At 37.8% G+C, this 27692-nt stretch overlaps 2 protein-coding genes across 2 annotated transcripts in view; one reads left to right on the forward strand and one right to left on the reverse strand.

Moving 5' to 3' along the window:
• TSPYL6 (TSPY like 6) overlaps nt 1-16284 on the reverse strand; it is a 42004-nt gene extending 25720 nt beyond the window's left edge. Inside the window, 2 exon segments of the mRNA XM_061168651.1 lie at nt 4508-4800; nt 16225-16284. Of these exon segments, the coding sequence (XP_061024634.1) occupies nt 4508-4800; nt 16225-16284 (353 nt within the window).
• ACYP2 (acylphosphatase 2) overlaps nt 1-18780 on the forward strand; it is a 174542-nt gene extending 155762 nt beyond the window's left edge. Inside the window, exon 4 of the mRNA XM_061211141.1 lies at nt 18379-18780. Within this exon, the coding sequence (XP_061067124.1) occupies nt 18379-18493 (115 nt within the window). The 3' untranslated portion in view covers nt 18494-18780. The remainder of the gene's footprint in view (nt 1-18378) is intronic.
• The last annotated feature ends 8912 nt before the right edge of the window (nt 18781-27692 follow it).

The raw sequence follows: 27692 nt of genomic DNA on the forward strand, positions 1-27692 counted from the left end.
ATACAGCCAGGTCCATCTGTTTACGTATTGCCTGTGGCTGCTTTTGCACTACAACAGCAGAGCTGAATAGTTGTGACAGACTATACTGACCACAAAGCCTGAAATATTTATTATCTGGCCCTTTATAGAAAAAAATTGCCAACCTCTTATTTAAACCAAACTTTTCATTTTAGAGACGTGGAGATTGGGAATCAAGTAGGTAACTTGAGAAAACAGCTGGCAGAATTCCCCAAATCCCCAATGTCAGGATCCAGAGCTATCATTTCTTAAGATTTTGGTAAGATAGAGAGCATTTTTACATCTTCTGTAAGCCCTACTCTACCTTCTTAGGCAGGGTGTCACTCCCTTCTCCACTGCCTTTCAGGCTTACGCAATGAAGACAATGAAAACGCCCTCCTCTACTCATACAATACCTCACACATTCCTTAATCATTGCATTTATCATGCTGAATTGTAATCATTTGCTTTTCCCACTAAATTCTGAGTTCATTGGAGGCAGGGACCATGCCATATTTGTCTTTGTAACCCAGATTACAGAATAGATATCTAATAACTATGTGCTCAGTGGTTTGCATTTGCCACTTCATCTTCTTCTGTGGCTATTTTAAGGTAAACTTCAACTATTGTGAAGATAAAATGCAAACATTGTGATTTATAATTTTCTATTCCTGACCAACACCCCCCACTGAGATCCATCAGTAGGAGATATCCAGAGCCAAATACTATGGATAGAAGGCAGAAGTCTCAAATATTTTCATTGTATTTGCTAAGTAATGGCCTCAGAGCCAGTCTTGACCTATATTCCTGGCAAACGGACAAGAGCCTGATGTAAATCAAGGGCAATGAGGATGCAAAAGAGATGAAAGATGTTTAGAATCAGTGGGACATTATGGTTGATGGACTGTGCACGGATGTTGAGCGTCAGAGACTCTCTAGATTCTGTCAAATTTCAGAATGCAGGAGGAAGAGCACATTGGATGAGGGAGGTGTGAGTGGGAAGGGGGTATAGGGTGTGGGTGGAGGTAGATACGGTACAATCAAGTGGGGAGATTCAGTGGACAGTGGATTATATGAATCTGGAACTTTCATGCTAAGTCTAGGTTTAGATGAAATCATTCAAAGAGTAGATAGAGATTAAGAGAGGAAGGGATTAGGAGCAGAAACCCAGAGATCACCAAAGTAAGGACTGAACACAGTAAGAGGAACTCCCACTGAGAAGGAACCCCTGGAGACGTAGGAGAAAGACAAAAGGTGGTGTCCTAGAAGCCTAGGTGGAGAGGAGAAATGCCAAGTAAAAATATTTTGAGGGAAAAAAATATATGATGCTTTGGATTTAGTGATTTGGAGGTGTCTGATAACCTTTTGTCTATCCGATCAGTCCTTTCACATACTGGCAACTGGAAATATTTTGGAAGTAAAGGAAAACTTTTCTTATATGTCAGTCACTAAAAGTATAAAGCTGGTAGGAAAGATGATTTGCTTTTACACAAATTTGTTCAACAACTACCTTTTCCAGAATATGTGTATCAAATGAGGATTTATACTTCCATTATCTCAGGCTTTTAATGAGTTCTAATAAAAACCCATTTGTGCTATTCAGATTATACTCCTCTCCAAATGGACGACTTGTCATCATCTGATATTTTATGCTGATTTGAGTACTTTTATATGATGGGCCTAAAATAAAACAAAAACCTTCTCAATACATAAAATCGTGTCCAAATGGGAGATGTCTTGAGCTAGAATATCTAAAATCTTTTTTAAAAGGTTAAAAAGCAATGCTTATTTAGTGTATGGTAACAGTCAATAAGTATTTGTTGAATGAATGTGTAAATAAATAAATGGTATATTCTATAATTTTTCAACTGTATATTGTGGTGATTTTAAAACAAGTCCACAAATTCTTTGACACTCCTCTCACTAAAAGTGGGGTCTAATTCCCATCCCCCTGAATAGGGACCAGTTTTAGTGACTGGCTTTTAACAGATAGAATGCAGTAGACCTGACCCTGAGAGTCTTCCTAGACTAGGTTAGAATAGACAGTCCTCTTCTGCCTGGCTGGCTCGTTCTCTTGGACCATGTGACTTTGGACCCTTGAGCTGACAGACATGTAAGAAGTCTAGCTACCCTGAAGCCACCATGCTGGAAAGGCCACATAGGCATGGAGAGAGTTGTCTGAGGAGCCTCAGCTGTTCGCAACCCCAGGTGACTGCGTTTTCCCAGGATCACCTGCCACACCTCTGAGTGACTGAGCCGTCCAGTTATTCCTGTCCTCAGCCTTCGAGCCACCCTCTACAGCGTGCATGGCAGGAGTGAGTTCTCCCCGCTAAGCTCTGTCCATGTTGTAGACTTGTAAGCAGGATAAATATTGTTTAAGTCTCTAGGTTTGAGGGTAGCAACCACAGTAATGGGAACATTCCCTAATTAGAGCATCAGCTATATGTTGCCATGAGATTATTATTGCTTGATCGCCATGGAGAACATTATGATCCTTTAGCACATTCCCATTCTGGCTAATTCTCTCTGTGGCAAGGGGGCATTCTTGCAGTCACCTACTACTCCAGTAGCCACTGGGTAGAACAGCCTTCACTTCCTTTACCTTTCCTAAATCTAGGGGAAAACATCAGAAATGTTGCCTTCTAAAATTGAAACAAGTAAAATCACCTCTTTCAAAGCAAACTGCCTTAAGATGGGGTTTGTATACATGATATAATAAGTGATAAGTTTTTCCTTGTCTCTGCCCTGAAAACAAGGACGTACTGGAATATGTTTCAATATAATCAGAGAGTATCCTCAGGACAGGAACAAAGCAACTGTAAAGAAAACCACAGCCTCATTAACCTGTGTGAGGCAGTGATGTGGTAAGTGAAAAATGGTGGGTGGTGTAGAGTTTTTTAAAGGTGATCGATACCACCATTTCAGTGTTTTCTAGGGAAGAAGGTTTTATCATTATATATTTTCTAGGCCAAACTATGCCTAAACTGGAGAAAGAACAATCTATTGTAATTCTGTCTCATTAGCGTGCTTCCCCAATTGGAAAATTCTTGTATAGATGGATGATATATTTGACAAATAGAGCACCCAATATAAATGAATACATGGTATTGTATTTTTATAAATTGATCTCCTATGAATTTGGTTAGTATGCATTTGTTCCCCTGAACTTGATCATTTCAGAGAAAGCTTTTAATATCAATTTCCTAGACCACTGAAGACCACTGGCATCTCCACCAATGTAATGATGCCTCATAGGATTCTATAGGAAGCTGCTAGCTAGTTTCTTTCTTTCTTTGATGTAAGTTTAGCTATAGCAGGAAATGGTGTGTGATTAGAAGAGGCTCCCAAACATAAGTCCTCATCTGGATGACTGCCAGATCAAATAGTACTTTCTAGACCCAGTGTCAGGGAGTCTGGTTTCTTCCACAGCAGGACCCATCTTCTGGCTTTAGCTTCATAGTTATAACTTCTGAGACCTCAGACTTTTAATTCTATTCAAATGTAAACATACCACTCTGGTGAGTTTAGATTTACATGCCTAGTTTGAATGGCCTCATCTGCAAGTCATTTGGAAAACTAAATATGACAGCCGTTTACTATATAAGTAGCTTTCAATTCAAAAGAGGGAGATGTAATTAATTAAACTGCATTCTGATTCTAGTACTACACATTCTTTAATCATTTTATTAATCACTTCAGAGAAATCAAGCAATTTTAAAATGCAATATTAAAATTATGTAGAATTTTACCTTAGAAGAGGGGGAATCATTACATCTGTCAACTTCTTCCATTAAATCCTTTTCTTTCTTCTCCCTTTTAGCCTCTAATCCTTCCCTCTTTCACTTTGTCACCTCCCACTAGATAGGTAACTTGGATATACAGATGATGTCCTTTTATTTGTCTAAAATTAATCCAGCTGTTAATAAATTAGATTTTTTTTAATGACAAATACAACAGTTTTAAGTCATCCTACAAGCATATACTATTTAAATTTGTTATCAGGGTGACACCGCTTATGAGCTGAAATGGCCTTCTTACCTCCTATCATGAACCTCCCTATGAACTGAGTCACATGCTTACATTTAAAGATAAAACACCCTCCTAGGGGAAAACGAGAATGTAAAAATAATTTTTTTTTTAAACCCTGGGAAGTTCAAAAAGATAAGCCATTTCCCTGAGACATCGCCATAAAAAAGTTTCACTATTTTTATTTCCTGTTAGATATTTAAAGGTATTCTGAAAGCCCCCATCTTCAGGGTTAACATGTAAGTGCAGTAAGCTCTGTCACAGACGATCCCTTTAAAACGCAGCCCAACAGTCTTCCATTAACATTTAATTTTTCTGATTTTCCACCTATCATATCTCCTGCTTGATCAGTGGTACTTGGGTCATTAGCTGCCTCTCCATTCTACCTTCGAACTATTCTTTTGATTCAATTCCGCACAAATTATTTCACAGTGACTGTCAGGGAGACGCTTTGTGAGTTCGTCTTTAAAGTCAGTGCAGGCACCTCTCGGCTGGCGGGCCTGGGAGAGCCGAGGCCCCCGCTCCTCCAGCAGCCGCAGCAAAGCGCTGCCCGCGGCGCTCCATCAGCACCACGCCTGCTGGAGGCTGCAGCCGGGTGGGTGCCCGCAGCGACCACCCCGCGCTCAGCAGAGCATCCAGCCCGAAGCTGCCCTTGCCTGGGGGTGGCGGCTGAGAGTTCTCTGTCCGGTTGTTCAAGGCCCGGGTCAGGACGGCGGCCACGGAGACGGCTGCCCTGTAGATACATGTTTTTGTGACCTCAGAACGATGCGTGTCTCGCTGTAATGGAAAAGGTTATCTAGCAAAGTCGGTTGTAAAACAAAACTCTATAAATAAATCTCCATATCTCTGCCCAATAATTTCCTTCATAAAAATCAAGGAAACAGCATCAAGGAGAAAAAGAAAAAAGCAAAACAATCCTCACAGCTTTATATGTTTAAACCTCACTTTGTTCCCAACATGACTTGAAGTGATTTGTAAGGCTATGTAAAACTGTAACAAGAGAGCGTACATTTACAAGTAAAAAAGGATAAAAAACAAGGGTGGAGACATAAAATAGAGCCAGGAACTAGGCTTTAAAAAATGTCTGAAATAATGGCCTCTGCTCTGGGCGGGTCACAATTTGGCTCTAAACTATCTAGTAGCCCTTTGTCAGCTAATGGCATCACCCCAACAATTCAATTTGCTTATGAGCATTTTGGGGGAGGTGGAGAGAGAGGTCAGGGTGAGGGGTGAAAATACAGGCGAGTCTGGCCAACTCCCTTCTCATTTGGCTCCATGTAGGAGTAGATTTTAACATATCGGGAACAGAAAACATCCTAGACCGTGTGTCCTTAAAGCAATCCTCCTCGACTATTGTTCTTCTGAGGCAAGGCGCTTGTAAATACTGGAAGGCATTGAATTCAGAGCAGAGGCAGGCTTGGCATGCCAAAAACAGGACCTTAAAGTTGTGTAAAGCTGCTGTGTCTCTCCTCTCCTCCACAGTCAGACAGCTCAAGAGATTGATCTGTTCTTGCTGTCTTCATTTCTTCACTTCCCCCTCACTCCTAAAACCATTCTAATCCGGATTCTACCCCCCACCATGTCACTGAATCTGATCTTGCAAAGGTCTCCAAAGTATTCTTCAGTTCATCTTTTATTTGGGTCTCAGGAGCATTTGGAAGTTGACGTCTCTCTCCTTCTTAAAAATATTCTTTGTACTTAGTTTTCCTAATGTTGCAGGAAGGGGAATCCCTTTCAGGGTCCAAGAGTGGGCCCTGGTCTAATACTGGGAAATGAATTGCCTGAGGAGACACACGTGCTGACAAAGCAAGAGACTTTATTGGCAAGGGGCATCCGGGCAGAGAGCAGCAGGGTAAGGGAACCCAGGAGAACTGCTCTGCCACGTGGCTCACAGTCTCAGGTTTTATGGTAATGGTGTTAGTTTCCCAGTTGTCTCTGGCCAATCATCTTGCTTGGCCCATAATTGGTCTGACTCAGGGTCCTTCCTGGTGGCATGCGCATCTCTCAGACAAGATGGGTTCCAGCGAGAAGGATTCTGGGTGGTTGGTAGGATATATTATTGGCTGGCGTCTCCTCCCTCCTTTTGGCCCCTCCCAGATTCTCCCAGTTAGTTTTTGGTGACAGCACCACATTCCTTATCAGGACCTCCTGTTACGAGACAACTCATGCAAGTGGTTATCATCGTGCCTGGCCAAGGCGGACCGTTTCCGTCAACAGTTCCCTAACACTAACACCACGCTTCGTGGTTATTTCACTCTTCTCTGGTCATTCCTTCTACCTCTCCTCCATCTGCTTCTCTTTTCCACCTGACCCTTCAATGTTGGTGTTCCTTGGGATTCTGTTCTAGTGCTGAAAAGAACTCCAGATCTGAGAGAGTTCACGAAAGTATTGCTGTCATACAGACCAGCAAAAATAATATTTCTCATCTTTTGTATCCCATAGTGTAGAGTTTCACGAAGTTCTTGTTAACCGAATAGCAGTGGTAGACATGGTATATTGCCTTGCTCAGCCTCTGTTCCAAATGCCTTCTGGTGCCTTTCCTTTACTGCAGACTCTGGAGAGCTAGGAGCTATGTTTCTCAGACTCCCTTGCAGCTAGAGTTTCAAATGTGATTTTGGTTTCATCAATCAGAAGTCCTCGTGTGAAATTTGAATTTGGAACTGAATTGAGTGGGGAGAGAAGCAGTGGGATCTGAGTCATCCATTTAGCAGGTGAGGATCTAGCAAACATTACAAGGCTCTGGAGCCAACAATTCTGGTAGGGCCTTCATGACTCCTGGACTGCAGTTGGGGTAGTGTGTTCATACATGCAGCGATTTTGGTGGCAGCCTCCTGACTTCTAGCAGCTCCCTTAATGGGCCTATCAGAAAAAAAAAATTGTCCAAGGTTTGGAAATGGAGATTAGGGGCTGTCTTTCAGGGAAGGTGCTGGGTATTGTCTAGTGGAGCTTTATGGAATTTTCAGATGCTATACAAATGTGCACTTGATTTTCTGTTGACCAGGTTATTTTACAACTCTGTAAGGTAGAAAGTTACTTGTAACAAACTACAGAAATGCAAACACTTCTTGTCCATAGCAAAGCAAATTAGTTTTTCTCTGATAGATACACAATCAGCTTTTGCCCTGAAAAAAAGATAATCCCAAACATTACTTTTTCATTGCCCTTGGAGTACACTAATGTAGGAACCACTAGCCACATGTGGCTGTTGAGCACTTTAATGTGGCACGTTTGAATTGAGATGTTGTAAGTGTAAGATACACACAGATTTCAAAGACTCGATATAAAAGTGTGTAAAATAGCATGTTCATTTTATTTATTGTTTATATAGATTATATCAATATTTTGGATATATTGGACTAAATAAAATATATTGTTAAAATTAATTTACCTATTTATTTTTACTTTTAATGTGGGTCCTAGAAAATTTTTAATTATACATGAGGCTCACATTACAAGGCTGTTGGACAGTGCTGCCTTGTAGAATTTTAACCAATTTTACATCTATTAGCAAGTTGAGTTCAGCATTCCTGATTGTATGCATGAATATATACGTGTGTGTGTCTAAATTCTCCTTTGAACCAGACGTAACATCTTCCAGGTTCCCTCATTAATTAATGTGTTGAATAGAAATCTTTGACACATGTCATATTGTATTTGCATGAGAATCACAGTTTTAACATTTTATACTTTAGCAGCCAATTCTACAGAGTTGCTCCAACAGGGCCATCCAAATCTGTTCTTCCAGCCCTTCCAGTGATTTTGTAAGGACCTACTTCGCTATATTAAATTCCATTGTAAAATAGCTAAGGTGGTTTTCATTACCTGCTACTGTACCCTGTCTGATACAATAGCTAAAAATTATTGAGTGCTTACTATTCTCTAGATATTGTGTAAAATGCTTTACACAGATTCTCTTGTTTAATCTTCATAACAACTCTCTGGGGTAGGCTATATACTCTCCTTTTTTACAGATGAGGCACTGAGAGTTTAAGAAAGTTGCCCAAGATGACCAGTTAAGAAGTGGTAACTGGATTCACATCCAAGCAGAATGACCCGAAAGTCCACTCCATTACCACTGTGCTGCCAGCATTTATTTTCTTTCTACAAAATGAAACAGAAGAGCATATCTGTCACTTTGTTGACCTGGAAACTGTGGTGTGACAGAGAAGCTAGAGGTTTCAATCATGCCTTCACTTCTTCTGCCTTCTCTGCATCCAGGCCCTTGATTCAGATTGGCTGGTTCTCAGAATCTCAGACATAGCTCATGCCTGGGTAGTTCTTCCAGAATCTCCCCCAGATGAGGAGGTTGAGTGACATGCTATTTCCCACTGCAGCTGAGAAGCAGCTCCACCAAGAACAAGAGGTTTTACTAGTGGAATTGCATTGAAGTGTGTGACTTGGAGGCTCACAGAGCTTGCTAAGCAGGCTGTCCATCATCTTTGGCAAAGGTAGAGAACAATTATGCTATAATAACTGCTTTTAAGGGCCTGCTGGGTGTCAGACATCGCATTAGGCAATTTATATACATTCTCTTCAATCCTTTCAATAACTCAGTGAAGTGAGTATTATTATCCTATTTTAAAGATGAGGAATCTGGTCTCAGCTTAATTATGGATAGCCTAGGATTCCCTTTATAATCACTGAACTCTTCACTAATCATGGGCTACATATCTAACAGAAACTTTAGACATTATATCAAAATACGTTCAAAATGCTTGTATTGATAATAAAGAAGTATATGATATTATTTGTCCACATGTAACTAAATAAGGAAACTTGCTAAAGAAAGGAGAATAGCAAAAATATTATATGCTATCCTTTCATTATTAGTGCTAATTTGAAAGCTTGAAATGAGCAGACAACTCAATATTTTCCAACATGCATCACGTTAGCTTTTAATTCATTAGCTGTCTTTTCCTACTGTCTGCTTTCTTGCTGTGGTCTACATTTTATACTGGTGCTACAGAGCTATGTGAAAGGATTATGCTGCCCCACTTTAGTCCCAGGAAATAGAACTGCTATGAATTATTAATAGTATTGGCTTTCTAATGCTTTAATTTCACCTCTTTGTTTCGGAGAAGGATATTAGTTAAATGGGATTTTTTTTTTTTTTTTTTTTTACCACTCCAGGAGCTTACTACATTTTGTAGGAAATGCTGACTTGAGTTATAGAAAAGATGGCCTTATGTTGATTTCCACCTCTACCTGTGATGGATCCTCCAACCATTGCATTCCTCTGTATCCTTGCTCAGTGATAGGTTAATAGGGAAGTTTTCAAACTGTGCTCGTCAGAGCCCTTGGGATTCCCCAGTGGTTCTCGAGGTGCAGCTGGCAGAGAGAAAGGCCTGGGGGGAAGATTCTGCACCCCCAGGCCCCAACCATTCCCTTGTTCAGAGAAGCACTTCACTCCTGCTATAAGCAGTAAGCTTTTGTGCAAGATTATGTTGGAAGAAAGGTTTCTTTTCTTTAAAAAGGAGCTTAAAAATCCTGAATTAATACAGCAAATACAATAAATAGTAGGTGTCTGTACATCTTTGGGATACTGAGAAAAATGTCTAAGGATTTTTATTGGATAATCACAACATGTATGAGCACATACAACCAATTGTGTGCTGAATTTGACCAAGGCGGCGGCATATCAGGTGACTGGGTTTGCAGGATGGACTTGGCCCTCTCGTGGTGTTGAGATAGTCACCCTGAACTGAGTGAAGTTGGTTACTATGTTTATTTATGTAGTGAGTAAACGCACAATCACAAGAAATGCAGTAAAATCTGGGGGCTGGCAAAAATATTGATACATGGACAGACTCCCATGAACCACAGGCTTATATTCAGCTTATTAGGTCAATCCATAGGCTTCTAACTTTCTTTAAGAGACTGAATATTGTCATTATTTGAGTTATTTCATAGGGGACTTCCATCAGCAAAATATTTACTTATTTTCTGTAATAAGAGCAACTATTTCTTTACCTTTCAAAGAGTGGGGGGGAAAAAAACAGGAGGGTTTTGTTTTGTGTGAGGTAAAAATCAAAGAGTTAACAGGTCGTGCTCAGGGTTCCTTTCTGTGTGTGGACTGTGTAGACCCTAGAAATGCCCCTTCCTCTCATGCATGGAAGCTATAGACCTGAGGAGGGCAGGCAGATGACAAAGACTCCATTCATTCAGTAAATATGTATTGAGTGCCCATTATCACTGGGCATCATGCTAGATGTTGGGGATACAATAGTAAGACTCTGACCCTGCCTTCTTAGAATTTGCATTCTAATGTGGAGGAGGCACGTAGTGAATACATAAACAATCATATAAACATAGCAATTATAGAATGTGGCAATTCCCATGATATACACAATAGCATGGGAGTGGGGCCCTTTTTAGATAGGGGCAGTCAAAGTAAGGTCTCTGAGAGGGCAAAAACCTCAGTGCATTTTAGAAGGCCACAGCTGGCCTCTTTGCTGGCTGCCAAGGCCATAAATGTGTGGCACTTACTGTACTTGACAGCTAAATGTGTGCCATCTGCACCCATGAATTAGAGACAATGCTGTGGAAACCCTGAGGGGACCAATAGTTGGTGATTCTCTGAACAGGAACAGAAAAACACAGCACAGTTAATTTATTAAATGAAGAGATTTTTCCTTGGTCACTTAACATTTATCAGCACTGTGTTTTATTCATTTCTTTTTAATGCAAAGATGGCCTGAAGAATACTTAAAAGTAATATGTGCAAGATCATTGTCCTTTGCCATTCCATAAAAAATTGTTTTCACAAGTGTACAGTTCTCATCAACCACGTAAGAAATGTATCCATAATGGAATTCCTGTTTCTGTTATTTCTTTATAATTGTTAACGGCAACATGATTTTGGTAAGAGAATTAAACTTTACAAAAATTAGTTTTATTTTCAAAATTTCTACATAAGGCATTTATATTAGAGTGAAGGGAGAACATGGTTGTCAAGTAACATGACTTCTGTCAATAGAATTTTCCAGTTTACATTCTCATTCTTTCATTTTTATTCATTGAACCTTCTTATTGTTTTTTAAAGCCTACCAGCGGATCATGTTGCTTAAATAAAAATACCTGAAAGATATATGCACACAAAGCAGACTCAGATTTACAGCAGAAATAATGGACTTGAGTCTTGTTCGAGAAAATATAATTCATCCATCCATCCAACCATCCATTCAATATTTACTGAGTCTATGAAACTGATAGGTAAAATATACTGGAGTTAAGAGCATGTATTAGTGTATTATGATCGTGTTGGGCGCACACAGTTCATGATTCAATCTTTCTCTGCATAGTTACTGTAGCAATTCTCTGAAAGGCATGTAAGTAGCCAACATGTGGCTAGAGAGGCTAAAATAAAGAGCAATTTGAAATTATCCACTGTGTTAAAAATTGACTAACAGAATGAATTCTGGAAAAATACATGGGGTGGTTTACCTAGGCAACCACAAAGAAAAGAGAAACTATTATATCACCAAGGAAGTTCAGTAAGCCATCTGATTACAATATGAGAAATCACTAGTTTCTCTGTATACCAGTTTAAAAACATGATGATTAAAAAGCATCTTGTTCAAAACAGCAAGAAAAATAGAACATATCCAAGTATAAACTTACCAAGAAATATACAGGACCTGAATTTAAGCAAACAAAATTTTAATGAGGAACATAAAGACTTGAACAAAAGTAGACAGAATTACTTTTTTTAATACAGTTTTCTTGAAGTTTAATAATTTTTCGAAGTAATTCAAGAAGATCAGTCAAGAGAATGTATTTCTTTTTTCACAAAAGACATAGTTTGGTTTAATTCACTGTAATTGTTTTCTAAGTGGGTTTTTAAAAATAATTTACATAGATTTCTTTTTTGTCTTGCTTTATGAGAAATACTGATCAGCATATTGCTTCTTTGAAAAGAGGGGTCAAATCACCCAATTCTTTGTGAGAAATAAATAAAAATTAATTATTGACTTTATTCATAATCAATACTCTATTTATAAATACTTTTTATTCATAAATATTCATGAAAAAGTAAAAGCAATATTGAATAATTTAAATACATATAACTTTAAAATTATTTTTAAATTTTTATTTTATATTGGAGTAGAGTTGATTAACAATGTTGTGTTAGTTTCAGGTATACAGCAACGTGATTCAGTTGTACATCTACATGTATCTATTCTTTTTCAAATTTTTTTCCCATTTAGGTTATTACAGAAGACTGAGCAGAGTTCCCTATGCTATACAGTAGGTCCTTGTTGGTCATCTCTTTTAAATATAGCAGTGTGTATATGTCAATCCCAACCTCCCCGTTTATCCCTCCTCCCCCCTCCAGCCACCTTTTCCCTTTGGTAACCGTAAGTTTGTTTTCTAAGTCTGTGAGTCTATTTCTGTTTTGTAAGTAAGTTCATTTGTATCATTTTTTTTTAGATTCCACATATAAGTGATATCATATGATATTTATCTTTCTCTGTCTCACTTCACTTAGTATGATAATCTCCAGGTCCAACCATGTTACTGCAAATGCATTATTTCATTCTTTTAATGGCTGAGTAATATTCTGTTGTATATATGTTCCACACCTTCTTTATCCATTCATTTGTTGATGGACATTTAGGTTGCTTCCATGTCTTGGCTATCATAGACAGCGCTGCAATGAACATTGGAGTGCATGTATCCTTTCAAACCATGTTTCTCTCTGGATATATGCCCAGGAGGGGGATTGCTGGATCATATGGTACCTCTATCTTTAGTTTTTTAAGGAACGTCCATACTGTTCTCCATAGTGGATGTACCGATTTACATTCCCACCAACAGTGAACCTCACTTTTCCCCACACCTTCTCCAGCATTTATTGTTTGTAGACTTTTTGATGATGTCCATTCTCACCAATGTGAGGTGATATCTCATTATAGTTTTGATTTGCATTTCTCTAATAATTAGCAATGTTGAGCATCTTTTCATGTGCCTCTTGTTCATTTGTATGTCTTCTTTGGAGAAATGTCTATTTAGATCTTCTGCCTATTTTTTGATTGGGTTGTTTGTTTTTTTGATGTTGAGCTGCATGAGCTGTTTGCAGATTTTGGAGATTAATCCCTTGTCAGTCGCATCATTTTCAAATATTTTCTCGCATTCCGTGGGTTGCCTTTTCATTTTGTTTATGGTTTCCTTTGCTGTGCAAAAGCTTTTGAGTTTAATTAGGTCCCATTTGTTTATTTTTGTTTTTATTTCCATTCCTTTAGAAGATGTATCAAAAAAGATATTGCTGTGATTTATGTCAAAGAGTGCTTTTCCTATGTTTTCCTCTAAGAGTTTTATAGTATCAGTTCTTACATTTAGGTCTTTAATCCATTTTGAGTTTATTTTTGTGTATGGTGTTAAAAAATGTTCTAATTTCATTTTTTTACATGTAGCTGTCCAGTTTTCCCAGCACCACTTATTGAAGAGACTGTCTTTCCTCCTTGTACAATCTTGCCTCCTTTATTGTAGATTAATTGACCATAGGTGTGTGGGTTTATTTCTGGGCTTTCTATCCTGTTCCATTGATCTATATTTCTGTTTTTGTGCCAGTACCATACTGTCTTGATGGCTGTAGCTTTGTAGTATAGTCTGAAGTCTGGGAGCCTGATTCCTCTGGCTCCATTTTTCTTTCTCAAGATTGCTTTGGCTATTCGGGGTCTTTTGTGTCTCCATACAAATTAAGATTTTTTTGTTCTAATTCTGTGAAAAATGCCATTGGTAATTTGATAGGGTTTGCACTGAATCTTTACATTGCCTTGGGTAGTAAAGTCATTTTGACAATATTGATTCTTCCAATCCAAGAAATGGTATATCTTTCCATTTGTTTGTGTCGTGTTTGATTTCTTTCACTAGTGTCTTATAGTTTTTGGAGAACAGGACTTTTGTATCCTTAGGTAGTTTATTCCTAGGTATTTTATTCTTTTTGAGGTGATGGCAAATGGGATTGTTTCTTTAATTTCTCTTTCTGATCTTTTGTTGTTAGTGTATAGGAATGCAAGAGATTTCTGTGCCTTAATTTTGTATCCTGCAACTTTACCAAATTCATTGATGAGCTCTAGTAGTTTTCTGGTAGCATCTTTAGGATTTTCTATGTATAGTATCATGTTGTCTGCAAACAGTGACAGTTTCACGTCTTTTCCAATTTGGATTCCCTTTATTTTTTTTTCTTCTCTGATTGCCATGGCCAGGACTTCCAAAACCATGTTGAATAAAAGTGGTGAAAGTGGACATCCTTGTGTTGTTCCTGATCTTAGAGGAAATGCTTTCAGCTTTTCACCATTGAGAATGATGTTAGCTGTGGGTTTTTCCTATATGGACTTTATTATGTTGAGATATGTTCCCTCTATGCCACTTTCAGGAGAGTTTTTATCATAAATGGGTGTTGAATTTTGTCAAAAGCTTTTTCTGCATCTATTGAGATGATCATATGGTTTTTATTCTTCAATTTGTTGATGTGGTGTATCACACTGATTTGCAGATATTGAAAAATCCTTGCATCCCTGGGATAAATCCTACTTGATCATGGTGTATGATCCTTTTAATGTATTGTTACATTCAGTTCACTAGTACTTTGTTGATGATTTTTGCATCTATGTTCATCAGTGGTATTGGCCTGTAATTTTTTTTCTGGTATCTTTGTCTGGTTTTGTTATCAGGGTGATGATGGCCTCAGAATGAGTGGGAGTGTTCCTTCCTCTGCAATTTTTTGGAATAGTTTCAGAAGGATAGGTGTTAACTTTTCTCTGAATGTTTGATAGAATTCACCTGTGAAGCCATCTAGTCCTGGACTTTTGTTTGTTGGGAGTTTTTAAATCATGGTTTCAATTTCAGTACTTGTGATTGGTCTGTTCATATTTTCTATTTCTTCCTGGTTCAGTCTTGGGAGATTGTACCTTTCTAAGAATTTGTCCATTTCTTCTACATTGTCCATTTTATTGGCATATAGTTGCTTGTAGTAGTCTCTTATGATCCTTTGTATTTCTGTGGTGTCCACTGTAACTTCTCCTTTTTCATTTCTAATTTTATTGATTTGAGTCCTCTCTTTTTTTCTTGATGAGTCAGGCTAAAGGTTTATCAATTTTGTTTATCTTTTCAAAGAACTAGATTTTAGTTTCATTGATCTTTTCTATTTTTTTGTCTCTATTTCATTTATTTCTGCTCTGATCTTTATGATTCCTTTCCTTTTACTAACTTTGGGTTTTGTTTGTTGTTCTTTCTCTAGTTGCTTTAGATGTAAGGTTAGATTGAGGAAAGAACCTCATTTTAAATGTCTATGTATGCACTCCAGTATCTAGAATATACCTTGCATACAGTGCTACTTAAATACTTATTGAATTGAATTAATGGGTACTATTGGATTATGTGGTTCTTTTACACATTAAGGGGGAGTGGGAAAAAATATATATATATCTCATTCCAATCACATCCTCACTAATTAGATATAAATTTGTGTAAAAATTTGTGACTAGTTATTTTTTGGCTAGGAGAACTCTTATGTCTGCCATCTCCAGACCTGAGCCACCCCTATCAAGGGCAAGGGCAGCACATGAAGAGTGAGGTCTTAGGGCTTGCCAAGTGACAGATGACCAGAATACTCCTAGGTGAGTAGGCAGGTCAGGCAAGGCAGTTCCTAGCAACATGGATGGCATGTGTGTAGCCATGGCACAGAGTGGCCCTCCCCGACACACACACACACACACACACACACACACACACACACACACACACACAGTGTAAACAGAGCTGACTCACCTAACAGCATGACCATTCTCCTACCAGTGGTGTAAATTCCTCCTTGGCCATAGGTCTAGCCAGTGAAGAAGTTCTTGGTGGTGTTGAAGATCAACTACAGGTAGATAGTCAAGCTCTCAACTAGTTAAATACACAGAGCTCAGGTGGATTAGTCATTGCAGCTTTGATGTCCACTAGTCCAAGTCCTGGACTCACTGGTTCCAGTTCCTCTCTTATTCTCTCTGGAGCCAATTCAAATATGGCTTTCACTCCACCAAAACTGTTCTTGTCAAGGTCATCAGTGACCCCTGTGTTGCTAAACACAATGGTCAATTCTCAGTCCTCACCTTACTTGACCTGCCGGCAATGTTGCCCCAGTTGATCTCTCCCTGTTCCCAGAGGGCTTCATTTGACTCTCAGGACACAATGCTCTCCCAGTTTTTCTCCTACCTCACTGGATGCTTTCTTTTCCTTTGCTGGTTCTTCTTCTACTTTCTGAGCTATTAACATTGGGATGCCCTACAGTGCAGTCTGTGGACCTCTTTCCTTTTCTAGCTACATTCATTTTCTTGGTGATCCCATCCATTCTTATGGCTTTCAATGCTGTCTATCTACAGACAAATTCCCAATTTCATCTCTCCAGCCAGATTCATAGATCCAGCTGCCTACTCAACATCTCATTTAGATGTTTAACAGACATCTCAAACTTAACATTCCATAACTGAACTTCTGATCTTTCCCCCAAATCTGCTCTTCTCACAGTCTCTCCATTTCAGTAAATGACAATTCCATCCTGTAGTTTTTCAAACCAATAACCCCGGTGTCATCCTTCAGTCTCCTCTTTTTCTCACACCCACATCCAATCTGTCAGCAAATCTATTGATGATACCTTCACAGTATATCCAGAATCTGATCACTGTCACCACCACCACTGCTCCTACCCTGGGCAAGTTAACTCTTCTGTGTCTCTTTCCTCATCAGTAACTTAGGAGGACTAATGGACTATAGCTTACAGGGTTAATGTGTGGATTAAAGGAAATAGTATATGTAAAGAATTTAGCACAGTGCTGAGCAAACAGGTAGTGCTTCATAAATGTTAGCTTTTATTACTATTGGCCTTTCTTTTCTAGAAGGTTTCAAGGAGATTTGACTGGTAATATTGAAGCCATCAGCCCTTATCATAATAACTGAACTTCATTCTTCAACACATGCAATTTTGATTTTTAAGATTTCAACTAAATGAGTTGAAGAAAAGAAAATGTTGCTGTGCTGATGGCTTAGCTTATGAAAAAGAACAAAAGTAATAGTTCACCTTACCCAGAAAAATTGTCACAAATAAGAATCAAAAAGGGGGTTAAAACAAACTACTATTTGTAAAATAAATAAGATACAAGGGTGTAATGTACAGCACAGAGAACATAGCCAATATTTTATAATAACTTTAAGTGGAGTGTAATCTATAAAAATATTGAATCACTATGTTGTACACCTGAAACTAATATAATATTGTAAGTCCACTATATGCCAATAATAGAGTTAAATAGCACAAGGGCAATTTTGAATCATTGTCATTCTTCTCCAGCCTGATTAAGAGTAATTTTCAGCTAGTCAGACAACTTTAGCTTAGAAAATATTCTTAATTCAAGGTTATGTGAGATTGTTACATATGATACTTACACAGCTGTATACAGCACTAGCTTCACAACCTCAAAGACTTTTGGGGATATGAGGAAACTTGTAGACTGTTTCTACAACTGGGATAACAGCCATCATTTGTGTAAAACTGCCTCCTATTATTATTAACCTGTAGTCCCACTTAATCTGTCACCCCAACTAATTATTAGTAGGTAGAAAGATTCTGGAAAATCCTTAACAATATCTGAGGTGTTAGCAATATTACAGTAATCTTGGAATTTATATGAAGCATCTCAGGTAAGTACCAAATGTATAAATTATCACTTATTAGTGATATCATGTATAAATTAGACACATGATATCACTAATAAGAAAAAACACTATATAAGCAGCAAAAGTTTCAGAACATTTACTCTGTCTCTTTAATGCACTTTGCTAATATATGTGGTAAGAAATGGTTTTCGAATAGATAAGAAAAATATTCATCTAATTTTATTTTAATGTTTAAATAAAGAATAAATGTGATTTTTCCATATTCTTTCATTCTTTCTCTCTCTCTCATTCTGCACATACATATATATAATCTACCATGTGCTGGGTAAGGAGAAAAACCCATGGTGCATTGTTTTTCTTCTTTATAAAAATATTTTTATCCTTTTGCATACAAGAGCTAGGTAGTAATGGCATCAGATGTTTTAAGAGGAGGGAAATAACCCCAATATAAAATCATCTGGAGTTGACTGTGCTTAATTTGTCATTAGCTTTTCTTTGTCCACATTTAATTATATGTTAAACTCTGTGGTATTCTGATATAAAATTTTTACATTGTACAAATCATGTATATATTTCACATTATATGCAAAAGTTACTTAGTAAACGTAAACTCCCATTATTACTCATCGTGGGATCATTTTAGCTAGTCCATATATACTTAAATGCTAATTTTTATTTATTTGTTTATTTTTGTAGGAAGTCCTGGCTGAGCAATGTTGGAAGTCCTAGTTCTCGCATTGATCGCACCAACTTTTCCAATGAAAAAACCATCTCTAAACTTGAATACTCTAATTTTAATATTCGATACTAATAGGAGAGAAATTAAAATTGTAATGCTCATACTGCACAAAGACACTATGTATTCTTAAGTCTATGTACTACAATGATTGATAGTAGCAGAGTAGGGTAAAAAAAAAGGAACTTTCTGTTCTGAAAGCTACAACATTATATGTTACTAAAAATGTCTGACACTGAAATAGTTTTACTCAAATAATATGTTTTTAACAAGCCAAAACTTAGAATTCTAAAATTTAAAATGTCATTACAAAATATTTAATATGAATATTTTACTGTATTTAAACTTGTCTCATGGAATCTTTAATTCTAATATTATGGCATACATGTTATTTGGCCGGACATAAAATAAAGTTAACCATTTAAAAATTATTTTTAGGTATTGTCGTCTGAATTGCATTCTAAAATCTCTGAATAATAATTTGTTGTTAAAGTTGAATAATTTGTTTGTTTAATAACAACAACAACAAAATAACCAGTAGTTAGATATAAATGTATATGATGATCAGCATAGCCCTAAAATCAATAAAGAGTTTCAAAAACTCTGGTTAAATGAGAACATGATTCAGTACTTTGGTTGGAAGTACTTAACGCTTTCTAGGAACTATATTGCTCTGTATAGTGAACAGATGAGTGAAGAGCCCACACTGGTAGTGTAGCAAGCTGCAAGGTTTATATCCACAACCACCCACAATGGATGTCCTATGAACCAGAAAAGGAACTGAGAGTCTAAATAAATCATACTATCCCCCAAACTTGGCCTATCATCTGGGGATTTTCACATACAGATGATGATAATTAAGCAACATAGTATTTTAAGGGGAAGGTTTATTTCTATACTACAGAATTATACTCTGGAAAATGGGAGACCTTTAACTCAAAATTCTGGGGAATTTCAAATGTTGTAGGTATATACTTACATATTCCTTCAATGATTTACAAGTTTTTGTAACAATGGAATCCATTAAAACAAAGGTTTACATGGAATTTTATACATGAAGCAAGTGGAAAAGGACTAGTATGATTGAAATGGGGGTCCGTGGAGCCCTGCACACTTGGTCTCAATTTTCCCTCCTGCATCTTGTCCTCAGCAATTGTCCAATAATTTCAAACGCCTTGGGAATACAGGCTAGAAACCACCATTCTGAATCTATGGAGCAAATCTCTATTGCTACACTCCATGGCATAGGGAAAGAATTCAGGCCTCTCTTCTCTACCTGCTGCAATATTAGAATTAAGGAGATGAAGCATGGGCTGACTTTTGTTCACTTGAACGGTTACTTGGATGATAATATTGATATCAAATATATATAAGACAATACAACTTTAGGGAATGACATTTTTTTAAAACTTTTCAAATACACTTAAAGGAGTAAAGAACTTTTCTACTTTTTTAATACCATCACCATGTAAAGGAGACTCAACTGTGTTATTCATTTGTGTTTTCCTCTCCCTGTATTTCCCCACTCCTGATTCAAGGAAGGTCGACAAGTCTTTAGCTCCTTTACCTCAAGGAGGGTTTTGGTGCCAGATCCCCTGAAGACAACTTTCCTTCCAAGGTTTCATTTTAAAGGGGGCATTATGCTGTGAGTTGAGGAGAAAGACAAACACTATGCCTTTAGCAGGTAAAAGAGAAGCAGAAGTGGCAAGAGCCAAGGGGACAACGAGATTATCCAAGACTTTGGAAAGGGACCAAAGGCAATGGATTTCTCAAGAGATGGAGACCTGCACCTTTCTCCCCAACAGCACCTCTGGGGGATGGCCAAATCTGAGAAGGAAACAGCTGTGGTCCACCCAGAGAAGCTAGATCCCAGGCCCAGGGGCTTCCAGTCCTAGCAAGATTCCTATCCCCAAAAGTGCTGCAAAGCATCCTGACTACAAGGGACCGTGGTGGCTTGGATGGTAGTCATGGTAACTGGTATGGACAAGAGACTAGAGAAGTCTTTCCTGAATGTTCTCTCTACATTAGGCCCTTTACATGATCCTTTTGAGAGAGGGTACAAAGCACCAAGGATGAAAGATTTAACTTCTCACCTCCCAGACAGGATGGGACTTGAAGCAGGCTCAATTTGACTTAGGGAAAATAAATAATTTCTTGCACAGTCAAGTTGAAAATAAAATCTGTATCTCTACACATAGGAAGGCTAAATGATTTTAGAAAAATACGATCTCAGAAGTGACACCAATATGTCACTTTATTACCCTGATTTCCTCTGGTAGTTCCCTTCCCCAATCTCTTTATAAGAAAATCACACTTTACTCGCACAATCTTCTAACTGCACAAAGTGAATCACATTAGTCAAGGTTGCTTAATGATTAATACATAACTAAGTTCTATTATGGGATGAAAAATATTGTAAATAATGATTAAAAATGGGTGTTCATGAATGGATAGAAAGCAAGAGGAAAAAAAGGTAAAGCAGGGCTTCCCTGGTGGCGCAGTGGTTGAGAATCTGCCTGCCAATGCAGAGGACACGGGTTCGAGCCCTGGTCTGGGAAGATCCCACATGCCGCTGAGCAACTAGGCCCGTGAGCCACAATTACTGAGCCTGCGCGTCGGGAGCCTGTGCTCCGCAAAAAGAGGGGCCGCGATAGTGAGAGGCCCGCGCACCGCGATGAAGAGTGGCGCCCACTTGCCGCAACTAGAGAAAACCCTCGCACAGAAACAAAGACCCAACGCAGCCATAAATAAGTAAATAAATTTTTTAAAAAAGAGACCAGGTTGAGACCAGGTAGCACATCTTAACAGTAAACTTAATGTGTCATATTTCATACTGAACTTACACAGGGACTTTTAAATTTACATATCATATTTTAGATAATAACAAACATTGATAGGTTTAATTTTGCCAGAATTAGGCATTTTACAAACCAAGAAAAAAAACCCAACTAAGCAAAAGATGGGTCTCTACTTCAATGACTGTCAGCCAGGAGTCTCAACACTCCACATGCCCACAACCTCCTCAAGAAACAACACATCAGAATTAGGGGTATATGATTTGTTAAAGCATGTAACTATTTTTCATATTTATAAAAAAATGCCTATCTTTTTAAAAAGCTAACTCAAGAAGTGAAGCACTTGGCTGGAGGGAAGATGCCAAAGACAGACTCTTTAGCAGTTTGGGTGCATACAAGCAACAGGGGTGTAGTAGAAACAGGAGATTTTTCTATTAGGAAGGCTGTGGGCTTCTAAGCTTGAGAAGAAGCAATTCAACTTTCATGTGAGACTGGGAATCTCTAGGTACAGGGGAATTCCCTGCAGCCTGAAGAGGGCTTGTGCTTCAAAAGTAGGTGCTTATGTTAACAAAGAGCACAGAAGCACTGAAGGGGGAACTAAGAGGTGCAGGGTGGATATGGCCACAACACCCACTAGTCTGACTTTTCTGGAAGTTGGTCACCATTTTCACCATGAAGTATTTTCAACTTTGTCTATCGAAGGAATCTTTCAGAAGTACCTGTCTCTAAACTCATAAAGACAACAGAAAAAGCAATCCAATTCCAAAATTTAGCTTGTATTTGGAAATATATAGTCCACCAATATTTTTCATATAGTACTTCTCCCTGGCTTCCATTAATACAGATATCAAAGAATGTTCGCTACTTGTTAAAAGGACAAGATTTTCATGTCTGGTACTAATTTTGGGAACTGAATATAGGCAGTGTGGTATGGTAAAGGATATTCTGCTCTAGGAATCAGAACACCTGCATTCTGGGCCCAGCCCACCCATTAATTAGCTGTGTGCCTAGGTGCCCTCAATGGCAAAGTCAAGAATTGGGACTTCTCCCAGGATTCCAGTAAGACAGAGACCTCCCAGGAGGTGGTACCAGGAGAACTACAGAAAGGCAATGAGGTAGCTGGGCAGCCAAGAGTCGCAATCAGAGCAGTCCTACTCTCATCTCTTTCCTATATTAGGATTCACCATGAGACGTATTTTGAGAAGAATTCTGCCTCAAACAAAAAACTGAAAAGAAACAAAAACAACAAAGACACTGAATTTAGCATCCGGGGTCTTTTCTAAATTTTCATAAATGCTAAACTCAAATGCATTGCCCATTCTCTTGATTACTTTTGTCAAGCCAGTGTGGTAGGTATACTTTACCTGTAGCCGTTTCCATTTTTGTGACAACTGAGCATTGAAAATAAATTTTTCTTTTTCATAGTGGCCTCCATAAAGGTCCATGATAACTAAAATATTTCTGAAAGTGATTTTCTGTTGTCTTTTGTTTCTATTTTGATGTTACCAAAATTTTTAAAATATGCAAGAGAAAATACAAATATATAATTAGTGGCTTAATTAAAAAGTGTTTTATAAGCATATCTTGAAGATTTTAACTTAACATTTAGAATTATGTGTAAAAGGTAATTTTCCTCTTCTTAACAGGTTCAAGTGGTTTTGAATAAAACCAAAGTCTGATAAAAATTTTAAATTTTAGAATTAACAAGTCTAGTTACTGTGTGATCTCATTAGCAGATTTTTCTATAGAAACTGGGTTCTTCCCTCTTCTAGAGAGCAAGATTTATGCTTTCTCCTCCGCTGAAAGGACAGTATACATTCTTGGTTGGATGTCTAAGATACTTCTTTCATCCTTAAACTACATTTTTCCTTCATTAGTTTTATTTTCCATGTTGCCACAATGAACTCTGCAAGAATCAGTGAATACAAGTTTCCAATGTGGTATCTTTTTTTTTTCTTCTAGTTTTTTACAAATACTAGAAGACACATAGAGAAAGAGAAGATGCAGGAAATTCATTGTATTGGAAATGTGGTGTCTGTTTCAAAACAGTTCTAAAGATCAAGGATCATAGTCAGTCATTTGATCATTTGCAAGTATTAAAGCAGAATTTCCACTGAATTCAGTGCATATTAATCTGGATTAAGAACATGCCTGCAATATTTAACCAGGAAATTGGCATAAAGTGGGTAGATGGTATGTACCATTATTTCTGAGATGCAGCATCTACAACAATCAGAAAAAGATGAGACAGAAATCCTTCTCCTCAGGTATTATTTTCCAGGGTAGTAAAAGAAGAATCAACCCTTCTCTCCCTTCTCTGATCCCAACTACTATTCTTTCTCCACTGATTGGGATAATAAAACTAAATCACAGCACACAGGGGAGAGAAGGAACAGGTAGTAGCCAATTGGGTAGTCCCTTTACTTAAAGCATGGAAGCCAAGGCAAGGTAGCTCTGTAAGTGTTCCTTTTATAATTATTCATACTTTATGTTATTTTATATATCCTATATCTATGATGTATTTCATAATTTTTAAAAAATTTTAAGTTTCCTGAAAATCTCATAACAAAACAACAGCAAAATACTGGATTAGAGCAGATCAACCATTCTAAAGTTTTAGACCTGAGAGGGATAAACTGTCTGTTGGCAAATGCCAGTGTATAACCAAACTCTCCTCATTAAAAGATGAATAAATGGGAAAAAAAAATCAATCTTGAAATTCAAAAGAGCACTACAGCCAAGGTAAATGAAATAATACCGTTTAGAATCAGAGGAAGTACCTACCTCTAAAAGTTTATTATAGGAAAAAATAAAATTTCAGGAAACATCTGCCTATGTCCTCAATAGCGTATAATGAAGGTTGATCTTTGAAAGAAGAGCAGGGAGCCACTGGGGAGAATACGTTCAGATTAAAATAAAATATATGGATTAAGGAAAATTAGTTGAAATATAAAATTCCATTCTGGAATTAGTAACTGGCAAATTTCAACAGTGATACAGAGCTGTGATTGTCAAACCCAGCTGATTATCAGAATTACCTCGGGAGCATTTTAAATAGACTTATTACTAGGCTCCACCCCATACCTAATGAATCAGGATCTTCCAAGGGTTTTGTCCCTGAATCTGCAAGTTTAAAAATGTCCCCAGGTGATTTTGACAGTCTGGCAGTTTTAGGAAACACTGGTATAGAGAATGATCTAAAAAGTTCATCAGGAAAAAGAGATGAAAATGTGAAAAAGAAAATTATTAATTTAGAAGAAAGAGAGCACTTATCTAACCCATCAATAAATCAATGATAGAAATTCATTGGGAAAAAGCAGAATAATTGAAAGAGAAGGAAAAATCAGTTATGATAGAAGAAAACTTTCTTAACGTATATAACTATAACCTATACAGTATAAAGTTATACAGTTAGGAACAACTTAGGTTTTAAGCAAAAATTACTGAAAATAGGCCCATGCATAAAGCATGGCTAAAAAATTAATTATTAAGATAAACAAAAAACCTCTAGCATTCACTTTAACAAGGACCTAATTGCTGCCCAGTAACTGTTCTGTTTCTCTAACCCATTCACTCTCCCACCCTCCTAGACAACCATTTCATACCTACTCCTCACTCAGCCTTGGCTGTGATTTCTATTTCCAGCAGAAGAGAACTTCCCCAAGCTTCTACCACTGCATTTACCTACCTACCCACATTTGTGCCCAAGTACTTCCTCTACCTTCCTGCCTGTTACCATAGGTGAATTGTCTGGACACCTGGATGCCATACCCGCAAGGATGCTGCTCCTGCCATCCTCACTTCCGCACCATCAATTTTTGTTTCCTATTGAATGAGTCTCTCCTATCCGTCTGCACACATGCTGTTATTTGTTCCTCTCTTGACTCTTCCAACTATGGCCACATACCTCTTCCATTTATGGATAAACTCCTGGAAAATAGTTGTCTACACTTGCTGGAATCCAATCCCTCCATTCTCGAATCTGTTTCCATCATACTTTTGCTCCCCCACCTGTTAACACTCCTCGTATTACCCCTAATGATTTCAGTTCAGCGTTTCTAACTCCACTGGGCAGTTCTCTGTCCTCCTCTTTACTTTAACCTATCAGTACTTGTTTTCACTTGGCTTCCTGGACATCACACTTTCTTGATTTTCCTTTTACCTCATTATTCACACCTTTTCAGTCTTCTTTTGTGTGATTCCTCCTCATTTCTATAATCTCAACTTTGGAGGATCTGAGAGCTCAGGCCCTGGACATTTTCTCTTCTTAATCTGTACTCATCCCTCTGGTAATATTATCCAGTCTCATAAATTTAAATATTATGTACATGTTGACAACTCCAAAATAATTACATCTCCCATCCAGGCTTATTCTCGCAACTCCAGGTTCATCTAACCCACAGCCTAGTCCATTTCCAATTGGACTTCTATTAGGCATCTCAAATTTTAATGTCCCAAAATGAGTTCCTAATTTGCTCCTCTCACAGACTTACTTCACCTCAGCTGATGGCTCCTCCTACAAACTCTACACCTTTGTAGATGGTGGCAACACCTCATTTTGAGATGCTTAAGGCAAAAACTCAGGGCTAAAAAAATTCATCATTGACTTTTCTCTGTTGTTCATTCCCCTGTTGTCTCTGTCTTCAAATGTCCATAATCTGCTTAAAAATAATCCAGTAGGAAGAAGGGAGGGTCAGAAAGTGGATGGAGGTATAGATAAGACATGATTAAACATGGGTTGACAGCCACTATGTGGCTCATAGGGGTTCCGTAGACCATTCCCTCTCTTTTTGTTTGTTTATATTTTCCATAGTAAAAAGTTTAAAAATATATGCTCAAACCTAAGCATCTCTCACTAACTCTAAGGCAACACCCTTGATCTCAGTCACCATATAATAGCCTCCTAATTGAACTCCCTGCTTCTGCCTTTTCCCTTCTTCAGTCTATACTCAACACAGCATTGAGGGATACTGTTAAAAAGGAAATCAGATCATGTCACTCCTCAGCTCGAAACCCTCTGATAGCAATCTATTTGACTCTCAGTAAAAGCCCAGATCATTACTGGGCCCTAAACAATCTGGCCTCCCCTCGTTCTGTTGACCTTACCTCCTGCTGGTCTCTCCCTTGTTCCCCCTGCTCCAGCTACAAGGAACTCCTTGCTGTTCCTTGAATGCCCCAGGCACCCTCTGTGCCCAGCCTTTTCCACTTACTATCTTCTCTGACTTGAATGTTCTTCTCCCAGACATCCACAGATATCACTTCCTTTTGCTCTTTGGGTAAATGTCACTTTATCAATGAGTCCTTCCCTGGCCACCCTATTTAAATTGTCAAACACTCACTCCCCAAACTCCCTATTTACTTCTCTCCTTTACTTTCTCCATGGTGGTTATTACCATCTAACTAATATTCCATATTTTACTTATTTTCTTTCATCCTAATGTAAGCTACATTACGGCAGGAATTTGTGTAAGTTTGTACCCTGCTGTATCTGTACCATCTACAATAATGCATGGCCATAGTAAGTGCCCAATAGTATTTGGTGAGTTAAGTACAAGAAAAGAAATATTCCTCAAAGGGCTTAGACTATTGTAAGATGACAGAGGTAAGACTGCATATTCATGATAATATATAAAAAATAGGTTAAATTCCTCTATAACAATTCCTCACATAAGCCAAGCATAGACACATAGAATAGACATATAGAATAAGGTGACAAAAACTTCCACTATTATCCACAATATAGCAATGGATTTAATCTCCCCTTGTAAACAACCAGAACACTGGACAAAATACATGGAACAACTGTTTACAGACAGTGCACAAAAGGCAGTGCAGGACCGTGATCCCTGAGAAAAGGGGAGCAAATGAAGTGAGTCCTGAAATTGCCACAATTTTCCACCTAAAGGTGATTTCCAGACTGCAAGAGCAGGAAGGGAAAATGCAAACAGGACCTGGACGCCTTGCTAAAGAGCAGAGACAGAGGATGGAGGCTAGGTTACATGTGGCTAGTGGCTACCATATTGGAGAGCACAACACTAGATTGATGGGGGAAAATGGAAATAAATCCACTGAAATTGGACAGTGGTTATCTCCAGCTGGTAAGATTTTGCTTTATTTATATGTATGTTTACCAAATTTTTCTAGAATAAGTATGTATCCCTTTTATAATATGAGAAAAAAAACCTATTTAAAAATGTATGCATTAAATTCCTAATACCTAATTTGGACTGATAAGTGGTGATTTCACCAGAAAATTTTTAGAATTAAACTATAATAGTATAAAAATTGAATTAGCACTTAATCCTTAAAAGTAGTGTCTTTCTCTGGATAGAAATTCCTATGCCAACAGAGTTTAGCAATGGAAATCTCATTTTACTTTAAGAAAATCAGTTTTAAGTTTTCATGTTAAAGTGAAATCAGTAGTTTCTTTACAACAACAATATTTTGTCTGCACAGTGATGGATCTCGATAGGATTATT

The sequence above is a fragment of the Eubalaena glacialis genome, chromosome 14 (genome assembly GCF_028564815.1).
Source record: "Eubalaena glacialis isolate mEubGla1 chromosome 14, mEubGla1.1.hap2.+ XY, whole genome shotgun sequence".
Classification (NCBI taxonomy): Eukaryota; Metazoa; Chordata; class Mammalia; order Artiodactyla; family Balaenidae; genus Eubalaena; species Eubalaena glacialis.